Genomic DNA, 10,204 nt, shown 5'->3' with positions numbered 1-10,204 from the left:
GAGATAATAGGCAGCAGTAGGACAACGGTGGAGGAATCTGAGGTCAGATACCTAGATGCCCACAAAGGTTCTTCAGCATGCAGGCATCTTCTTCAGCATGCAGGCGCTCGCGTAGAGAGGCATCTGATGACAGAAAACATCCTTGTTTCCATAGTGAGGCATCTGGTGTCAAAAAACCTCAAATTTGGGGTTTGTCCGTGCCCTTTTTATCCTTCTTTCCAGCCTTCAAGACATTTCGGGACCGCTCAGGTCAGAGTCCTGTGATTTCCTCAGAGTTGTCAATCTTCCTTGAGATGGGCCAACATGGAAGACCACTTGAGGGACATTAGTCCTCAGAGATGGCCATCTTCCTTGAGATAGGCCAACACAAAAGACCACTTAAGGGCCATTAATCAGTATCTTATCTCCCTTTGGTAGCTCCCCGACTTGTCCATCTCCTAAACAAAGGGATTTCTCGAACCTTGGTTCCTGTGTGTCTCAGTCCTGGAACCTTGGTCAGGACTTGCCTGAACTTGTCCATTTCAGCAAACTTTGAGACAGTAATGTAAAAAGCATGGCCTCTTACAAGGGTCCATTGCGGGTCCTCAGTTCGGTGGGTGTCCCCATCTCAGCCATCGTGTCATGCTCCAGCACCACAACATGGTCTGCCTTCTCCAGCATCTGGGGTTGATGGCTGATGAGCAGCATTGACTGGTCCCCCCTGTTGGGTATTGGGTAGGTTTGTGGCGTGGCATTAAGCTGGTACATTCGGTGTTACACACTGTGTGTGAGTCCCATCCGTTCCCGTGTGCGGAGGCACGGTACTTTCACACAGCAGCCTTGATTTGTCGCCGGATCGGGAGGCGACAGCCTTCATGTCAGAAATGTGGACAAATGCTTCTGTTGTCTGAACCGTCTCTTGGCCCTCAGCACAATGATGCGCTGCCTTTCCAACCCTTCACAGCACTGCTAGGTGCCAAGTGCTGTGCTTTAAGTCTGTTGTACGATGAGTGGCAGCAGAGACTTTCCAAGTGAAATGCTTCATGCTGTAGATAAACAACAACAACAAATACAGCTGGGTTAATGTGGTTGTCTTCCTGTGGCATATTAGTTGAAGCAAAAAAGAAAATCCCCATCCCTTCTTGCTGGTGCTCTTGGCCACCCCCAGGAAGGGCTGAAAAGCTCTTCCAGGTCCTTTCCTTTGAGCCTTTGCTGCAGAGGGTCCCCACAGATTCCATTCCAAGATCTCCCTAAGCCTCCCTGTTTCCTACAGCTGTAGGCACTGATCCTAAAACAGCTGGGCTCTGTTTCCAGCCTGTGGGACCACAGGAGTTCCTCACACCATCTTCTGCAAAGCCAGAGCTGCCCACAGTCCCCCACAGCCACTCTTCCCACTACATACGTCAGGGTGCGGATGCAGTGCGCTGAGTCCCGGATATCCCACACTTTGATGTACGACGTGGACACGGTGAACACCAACCCCGTGTGGCTGCAGTACTTGATGGAAACAACATTATTTGGGTGACCCTTGAGGGAAGCAATTTCCTGACCTGTCACCAAGTTCCACATCTTACAGCTCCGGTCTGTAGGAAGAAGAACGTGCCTGAGAGAGTTGGGCTGGGGAGTTCCTCCGTGGCGTGGAGGCACCGACTCCTTCCCAAGCGCTGCCTCCCACCACCCACAGCTCCACTCCAGGGCAATGGAGCCAGCCTGCTCCAGCACCTGGACATCAGAAGGCAGGGACAGGGGAGCAGCCCAGAAGGAGCCATCCCTGCCATGCACCCCAATTCCCCACGCCAGCCTGGGGAGATCTATGAGACTAGCGCATAAAAAGCCAGCAGCCCCCACACCTGTTCTGTCCAACATATACCTTTTTAGGCAGTGAAAAGCAGTTCATCAGTGGCATCCAGGCAGAGCACAGGCTTGGTGTGTCCTTCTGCCACAGAGACGCACTGCAGTGGGGCTGTCCTGGAATTCTGCTGCCACCCACTGGATTAATGATGCCCCCTGCATGCGAAAGAAAGAAGGTGGGGTAGGTATGTGGAAAGGCACAGCACTGTAAGGTCCTACAGGCATGGGAAAGCACGAGCTGCCTCACCCCCAAGCATCTTCCACTTCCTGGTAGGGCAATGGGCCCCTCCATCTGAACTCAGGCATATCTGAGCAATCATCTTCATGGAAAACCTTGGCATCTCCCCACTAGCAGCCCCTGCCTAACGGCTCTGCCCAGGTGACACAGACTGTGAGACGTGATGCTCACGGCCTCTGCTCTGAGCCTTCATGCCGGACTGATAGTTCGTGAGCGGGGGAGACCTTGTTCCTGGATAGTCCCCCAGTGGTGGACATTCAGAACGATTCTGCACAGCCAATATGTTTTTGTCTTCTTATTTGGTTATGGAGTGTGACATTATAATGCACACTGGACAGAACTGGATTGCCATGAAGATTCTGTACAATAGTGTTACATTGAACTTGGAGAAGTTGTAACTCCATTGTGTACTGTGCTGTTATCTTGAACTTGAATGCACCGTTCTCTACAAGTTGACTAAGTGTTGCCATACAGCATTTCACAATTTTTAGGCAGATTGCTGTTGTGTGCTTTCAGGTTTGTAGTCACTGCAGCTGCATCTCTTTGGTATGTTATTATGACAGTTTCATTGTTTTTCGCATATGTTTAATGATTGATTCATTTGTGGAATAGCCTTAAATGTGCAAATCACCTTTGGGGTAACAGGGAGTATGCAGGGGAACCTTTACAGGGGCTGCAGATAATAAAGAGGGGGGAGATGTTGGGTATTGGGCAGGTGGTGCCTGCATGCACCAGCAGTGGAGTCATGGAGGTCATGGGTATCTGATAGGGGTGGTCACCTGTACCACTATATAGGGTTTGTGGCGCAGCATTAAACTGGTACTTTCAGCGTTACACACTGTGTGTTCTGGTTAGCATTTGGGCTGCTGTGCTAACAGATGTGTCTGGGGTTATCTTGTTTTAAAATGGAAGGGCTCGTAAGGAGCAGAGGGATGTGAGGTATTTCTAGTCCGCTTCATGCTCCCGATTCCAGAACCCTTCCAATTGTGAGGAAACAGAAGTGCTGAGCTGTGTGCGTGTTCCATGGTGCAGAGTCCAGTGACAGTTGGTGCCCGGCTTCTGTGCTGAGCAGCACCGAGGTTGTTAGAAGCATAGGAATCTGCCAGAGAGGAATCTGATGTGAAGGTACTAAAGGTAAAAGGCAGCATTTCTATCAGTACTGGAGGAGGGTAGGAAACTTTGTCCTTAAGTGCTGTTTTTGTTCCCTTTGTCATGCAGTCAATCCAGCAACTAACTTGAGAACCCGACTTCTCCTCTCTTTAGTTTAGATTTGGGGAAATTCCCTGGGAAAAAAAAAAAAAAAAAAAAAAAAAAAAAAAAAAAAAATTCCTCTAAAATTCACTAGTGTCTGTGTGAGTAAAAGGTTCCAACCTTTATTGACTGTCGGAAATGCTTAGCTCAGCAATGTGCAGCACTTTAATGAAAGAGTTCTGAATCACTTGAATTTGATCTTCTGTCTGGCCTGGTTGCAGGTTTTACTGCATTTGGTACCTTAAAAAAAAAAAAGCAACAAAACAAATCTAAAATATCAAAATATTTGATTTTTACATCAGAAAAGAAAAAAAAAAATGAACCAACCCAAACCCTTGTTGTGGCTGAGCAGAATGTGCTGCAGCTCCATGCAGTGCTGAGTTACAGTATACAGGCACATGTGTGTGGATTTGTGTATTGATACGCACTGGCATGCTTTTGCTGTACAGGTAATAAAGACGGAGGATGGTTTTTGTGGATTCTTCAAAGGTGAAGAATCCTTGAAGACCAGAAATTCCAACTTACAGAATTTGACATAGGCAAAGTGAGGAGGAAAATTCTTCCTAACCTGTTATAATTAATTCACGGATTCAGTGTTGGTTCGGCCTACAGGAGAAGTGAAGTGCAAAGCTTTGAAGATCACTGTATTTGCTGAGGTTGTCCAGGTGGTTGAGCTTGAAGACCTGCAGCGGTCAGACAAATGTGTTGGGGTTACTCACTGCTGTCACTCGTGGTGTTGAAGGAGGGGCTCCATTGGAGGGCTTGCAGCCGTGCAGCCCAGGGACTCCGTGCTGAGTCAGGGTGATGTTACTAGAGTTTGACCAGTGTTGAGGAGGGCAATGTTTTGAAACAACTGCTCCTGAGAGACTGATTGAATGAAGAGAACAAAGCTGGGAAGACGGGTGGGCATTCCTCATTCTTTTCTGCTTTTTGGTGTTTTGCTTAGGGTTCCTTTTCAAAAGAAGATTTCACTGATCAAGACAGTAGAAGACTTTCAGTCCAAGGAAGCACGAGCCAGCTCTTTGAGAAGCACAGGAAGAGCTGCACAGAGATCCCCGAGACCAGAACTGCTTCTGTGCGCTCGTCCAGCATGTCGATTAAAGGAAATGATTGCTATTTCTACTTCTATTCCACTTGTAAAAAGGTCTGCTTGGGTTTTTTCCTTCATTTTTTCTTTCTTTCAGTTCTGAAGTTAAGAGGAATGGGTAGAATAAGTAGAAGTATTACTGGTCTTCAGCAAACTTCATAACTAATTGCATTGTACAATAGAGCAACTCGCTAAAAATGAGCTCAAAGCATGGCCAGTTCTCAGGCTGTACTATTTCATTTTCCTCTCTTGGTTTCCATTGGGTTACAGGGAGACAACTGTCCCTTCAGGCACTGTGAAGCCGCTTTGGGCAATGAAACCATCTGCACGCTGTGGAAGGAGGGCCGCTGCTTCAGGAATGTCTGCAGGTTCAGGCACATGGAGATCACTGTGAGTGTTGGCTCCTCAGAGTTTATCACCAAACCCACTTCTCATTTCTTTAGGTGGGCTGAATGTGCTTTTGCAGATTAGGTTCATTTGCTTTGAAATGATGATGGTTCCTACGGTTAAGAATAGGGGAGGAAGCAGAGGGAAGAGAGCTCAATGGCATTGGTATATCATAGCAGAATATTCTTGTAGTTGATACCAACAGTGTTCTATCAACAGATACTAAAGAACCACATCAATCAGACAAGCATTCTGCAAGGTGTGTTAGTTTAACCCCTTCTAAACTGGTGTCCTCACCCACAGAATGCTAGGAAAGCTCAGTGAGCCTGGTGCTCCCAGCCTGCGCACGCTTCAGAGTGGTGTTTGAGTGCTGCTTTGTGGCAGTCTGCTCACTGGCACCATCTGGAGCTCAGTCTCCCTTTGCAGATCTTAGGTCCACGTTACCATCAGCTCTTCTTCCTTTCTGTCTTCAGAAAAAACGCAGCATGATTTCCTGCTACTGGGAGAACCAGCCAGCAGGCTGCCAGAAATCCAACTGTGCCTTCCATCACACCAAGGGACGTTACCTCAATGGGGTTTTCTTTCCACCAAGCCAAAGTGAGTTTGTCTTTTTTAGGGACGAAAGATTAACTCTATTACTCACAGGTGGGTATAGTGTCATAAAGAACGTCAGGTAACGTTCACTTGTGAGCTGATAGATAGGTTCAGAGCTGAACTTTGTGTGCTTCTGATACCTCAGTTTTATCTTGCATGCTCAGCTTCTCTCTGCTCCTGTGGCCTTTGCCTTGCAGGTTGTTCTCCTGCATTTAAGCTTTTACTGGGTGTCAGGGAGATGAATGTTGTGTAGGGGGGGATTTCTTTGTTCACAGAGAAGCCATTTGGATGGGCAAGTGGAGACTCAGCATTTATCTGTGTGGGTTTTCAGCCTTGCCTGCCATCTTTGTGCAGTGGATAATCTGATTGAATTCCTACCGCATAACTGAAGAGACTGATTTTTTCTTTGCTTGTACAGACCAGCTTTCTAAGGAGGGAAAAGAAACAAAAACACCTGTCCAGCAACCAGCTGAAGAAAACCATCTTGGATTGCAGATAATTTCCACTACAAAATCTGATGCTGATACAAAACAAGGTATTCCAGGATTAATCAGAAGCACTTGCCAATTAACTCCAAAGCAATTTATTGTACAAACACAACAGAACATAGGGTTGCTGAATGGAATCAGCTATTTCCATGATCTTGTTCCTACCTTGTAACTTCATGTGCCTTTCAGATTAGGAAGGTAAACTCCTTTGTTTACATCATTAGAGCAAGACGAGGCCACAGCATGGAGTTTAAGTGCCTGTATGTGCATCTTTTCAACCAGTGGTGAAAGCCACATTTGCTGAGAGAGGAATCTAATGTCATATGGATGGGATAAAGTAAGGGATAAAGCCTACTTTTAATATCCAGAAGGATGAAAGGAGGGCAGCAGACAGACATCAGGTCCATGGTGCTCTTAGCTGTGGGGAGAGCTGACAGGGTTTGTTCTGCATGCTTCTGAGCAGGAGGCAGTTTGCAGAGCTGTGGTCCTCAGCGTGTGCCTCTGTCCCTCAGTCTCATTTACTGCTCTGTGTTCCCAGATGACAGTTTGAATGCTGGAATAAAAACACTTGGATCAGAAGGACCTTCAGGAGCTCCTGCTCATCGGCTCAAATCTCAGATTGTTCGTGTGCCTAAGAAGGAGAATGTGCGGACACTGGTCAGCACTGCGATGCTGCCTGCAAAGCAGGGTAATGATGAGTACCTTTGCTTCCATTTGGTGGCTCCTAAGTGGAATGGATAAATTACAATTGGGACTTACCCTGAGTGCATTACAGTTGCAATATTATTTTGTGTCAGGGCTGTCAAAGTGGTGTCTTATGGTTGTATTTGTTTTGGGTGGGAAATGGGCTCACAAGACAGTAATTCTGTTGGTTTCTGTCAAATAAGCACTTTGTTTTTCTTTGTTTTAGGGGAGGTGCCTGTGAGTCAACTGAATACTGCTGATAAACCTGGAAAACGGAAATCCTCTGTAGGTAAGGGCTGCTTGTGAGCTGCTGTTTGGCTGCCTCCACGTAAATGGGAGGGCACTGCTGAAGCAGGAGGGAGGAAAGTGTGTCGTGGGTCTGTGATGACTCCAAGTGGCACACAAGTGTAGCAGCTGAAAGGTGAATTTGAGAACATACACTTGGAGAAACCAAAGTTTGTGGTTGACTTGTAAAAATCTTTCTCCAAAGGAATTATCTTAGGAATGTTGTTGTTTTCTCTCTGTAGCTGATGTCAGTGGCCTTCCGCTGAAGCGCAGCCTAGCAGAAAGGCTGGGGAAGAAGATCGAGGTTGACAGAGCACCAAGGAGAGGTAAATGGTCATCGGTGTTTGCTGCACAGATTCTCTAGGCTTTCTGCTTATTCTTTCTCAGGAGCGTTGTTGTTGGGAACACGTATATTCTGTAATATTATGACAAATCTGGAAACTTGAGCTCTCGTTGTAATTTCTTGTAATCCTTATGCTTCTCCTTTCTTGATGATGACAGAGAAGGGTGCCAAGCCAGCAGGGGAGATCTGGAAGAAGAGACGACTGGAAGAAGAGAAGCAAAAAGTAGAAGAGGTTCTTACTGAGAAGAGATCTAAGGATAAGCGCAAGAAGAAGAGAATTTTCCCTCCACCTGAGCCTGGTAACGTGAAACTGGAAGAGCCACCGCGTAAAATCAAGCGATTGGAAGAAATGCATATTAAAAGCTTGGAAGAAATCAAGCAGGAGAAAGCCCTGCGGATGCAGCAGATCGCAAAGCCAGCAGGTAACGAGGTGTTTCACTGTCTGCTCTGCTGAAGTGCTTCCCCTGTCAAGCAAATGGAGTTTGCTTAGAATTGCCTGGGCTGTTTCTTACCAAATGCAAAGGCAGGAAGTGCCAGGATGTCCATCCATGTGTTTTTCCATTGAATCCGTGGTGTCTGCCTGCTTCATTCTGGAGAATTCATTCGCTGTGAGGTTTTGTAATTCAGTTTCTCCTGTACTTTCTTTCTGCCATGTTTTTGGTGTGGCATGTTCTGTGTGTTGACGCCAAGGTTATCTTCATCTTTGGCGTGTTGCTTGTTTTAATATGTAAATGTGTTTGTAAAGCATGGATTGAGTTTTTAACATGGGGGCCAACCTCTGTCAGAAAGGTCAGGGGGGTGAGTTATTCATTGGGGAGGTGAGAGAGGCTTCGTGAAGAGACAGCATGTGAAGGAGGGAAGAGCTTGGATACTGTATGGACTGCGAGATGTCGCCTCTCTCGTGTTCTTTGTTATTGAATGTGAGGAAATAAGCACATGGAGGAAACACTGGCACTCAGGTTTCTTTCTATGCTTGCTGTTGACCAAGTGATTTTCTTTTTCCTTGTTTTAAAGCACCTGGAAGAGAAGAGGAAAAGACTGTGGAATGGAGCAGGGCTGCTCCCAAAGCTGTCTCTGCACCCGCAGAGGTGAGTCCCTTCTGTAGATGGACACAGTGACACAATTTCTTCACATGTTCTCATGTCTCACTGCTCACCATGTGCCACCATCATGAGTGCATTCCTACCTTCCTGCCTTTGGTGAAGAGCTGCAGCCATGTTTCACAATCCTGGTACTTTCAATGGCTTTCCCAGACAGCTTTGCACTCCTCAAACTCAGAATTGATCTGATTGTATCTGGCAGTGAGGCAGTAACCCTGCTGGCAACAGGTACAACTTGTGAGGTTAACGTGGGAGCACTGGATACAAAAAGGTCACGATGGCTTCGTGTTCAATGAAATCAGACTGTGGGTGGATGTTGTGTAGGGGAACAGGAATGACTTTCTGTTGCTCAAATAGAATGTGGTATGTAACAGCTCTAGCACTGTGCTGATTTAAACGAGCACTGAAGAAGAGGAGCCTCCAGCTAAAAAAGCAGCTTTGGTAAGGAGGGGAAGAAGTGTCAGTGCTGTCCTGGTCAGGCTGATACTGAGATACAACTCCTGTAGAAAGTGTGGAGAACTGAAATGTTCTGCAGGTTTCCTTTCAAAGCAGTCGCTTTGTGCAGGATGCTGGATGAATGGCAGTGTGCGCACAATGCTCTGCAGCCCTGTGATTCCTCTGTAGTGTGAAGGAATTTGTCCATTAATGCTGCATTGTTAAAAAGACCTGAGGTGCTCTGCAGACTTCCCGTGGTTGTTAACATCCTTCAGGAGCCCCTTAGCCCCCGTGTTGGGTTCAGGATCAGCAGTGCTGAAGGAGAAGCACTGCAGAGGAAGGATCTCCTGAGCAATCTTTGTCTTTCTTTGACTTTGTCTTCCTTTCTTTGACTTTGTCTTCCTTCTTCCCAGACTGCTGCTCCAGCCCTGCCGGAGGTCAGCCTGCTCACCAAGGCTGTAGAAGATGACACTGAAAAGTTCATCTCGGAAATCTCAGGAGGGGAAATGGTAGCAGAAATTGACTTGGACCTGGAGAAGGATGAGGATGATTTCCTTCGTGAACTTTCTGAGATGACTGACTGTTGAACTGCGTAGTAGTTATTATAGTATGTTAAAAAAAAAAACAAAAAACACAAACAAACAAAAAACCAAAAAAACAACAAAACAACAACAGCAAAAAAAAAACCTTTAATTTAATAAAAACCTTTTCTTTTTGGTTGGATACCCCAGGGTGATACTTTACTAAAGGAGGCTTCACAATAATGAGTCTTAAAGCACAGCTGAACTGGTAAAAGATTGGCATTCCATTGTCCTGAGTTTTCCTGCTGGTCAGAGTTGAGGCCCTGTGCATCCATTCCCTGATCCTGGTTGGCTCCTTTCAGCAGCAAGAGGACAAAGCAGTTCTGTGACAGCCCAGAAGGACGTCCATCTGTGTGCTGCAGTGCCTGGCAATTGATCTCCTGATTCAGTGACGCTCTGAAGGCTTCAACCTCAAGCTCCTTCCTTCCTCCTCCCTTGACCATGCTCAGCGTTGGGTGCAGCTGGAAGCTTCTTCGGTGCTCCCATTTCTCGGGCAGTCCCCATGTCTAGCCTGGAGTTCTGCCAGCTCTTGAGTATTTTTGGTGTATGCGTTTGTTTATGACTTGAATCCTTTAAGGCAACTTAATGACAATGTGGGGGTGGGAGGGAGCAGAATTATTCTTTTGTTTTGGACCAAATGTGCCACCAAGGCGGGGGGTGCTCCCTGCCTTCCAGTTATCAGCAGTGATGCATCAGCAGTGTGAGAAGCGGGAGCTTCATGCCACTGCTGCGTTATTCCCTCCTTTCCCTTTTTCTGGATTTCCAGTGCTGTTTGCTGGCAGAGCTTGATGCTGTGCTGATGATTTCTGGAAGCCAACACGTGTGCGCTTCGCTTGTCTCAGTTCAGAGTGCAGCCATCCCAGCCCTGCTGTGGGCACAGTGCAGCCCTGGCCCTGCTGGA

The 10,204-nt window shown here is 46.9% G+C and overlaps 1 protein-coding gene across 1 annotated transcript; it reads left to right on the top strand.

Annotated features, from left to right (window-relative positions):
• The first annotated feature begins 1,393 nt into the window (after window positions 1–1,393).
• On the top strand, window positions 1,394–9,378 carry LOC146757030 (zinc finger CCCH domain-containing protein 11A-like). Its single transcript, XM_085523302.1, has 3 exons — window positions 1,394–1,464; window positions 8,176–8,275; window positions 9,136–9,378. The coding sequence occupies exons 1-3, from the start codon at window positions 1,394–1,396 to the stop codon at window positions 9,307–9,309; spliced, it is 345 nt and encodes a 114-aa protein (XP_085379428.1). The 3' UTR covers window positions 9,310–9,378.
• Window positions 9,379–10,204: the final 826 nt, after the last annotated feature.

The sequence above is a fragment of the Coturnix japonica genome, chromosome 24 (assembly GCF_054131305.1).
Source record: "Coturnix japonica strain WE chromosome 24, WE-NBRP24, whole genome shotgun sequence".
NCBI lineage: Eukaryota > Metazoa > Chordata > Aves > Galliformes > Phasianidae > Coturnix > Coturnix japonica.
The sequence above is the reverse complement of the archived record's forward strand: the minus strand, read 5'-3'. Positions and strand labels throughout refer to the sequence as shown.

What these genes read in the sequence shown, in the direction of transcription:
- LOC146757030 (XM_085523302.1), top strand. Translation starts at nt 1,394, where the DNA reads ATGCAGTGCGCTGAGTCCCGGATATCCCACACTTTGATGTACGACGTG. An exon ending in ACGGTGAACACCAACCCCGT is followed by an intron (nt 1,465 to 8,175) that starts GTGGCTGCAGTA and finishes CTGTTGACCAAG; the next exon opens with TGATTTTCTTTTTCCTTGTT. An exon ending in CTGTCTCTGCACCCGCAGAG is followed by an intron (nt 8,276 to 9,135) that starts GTGAGTCCCTTC and finishes CCTTCTTCCCAG; the next exon opens with ACTGCTGCTCCAGCCCTGCC.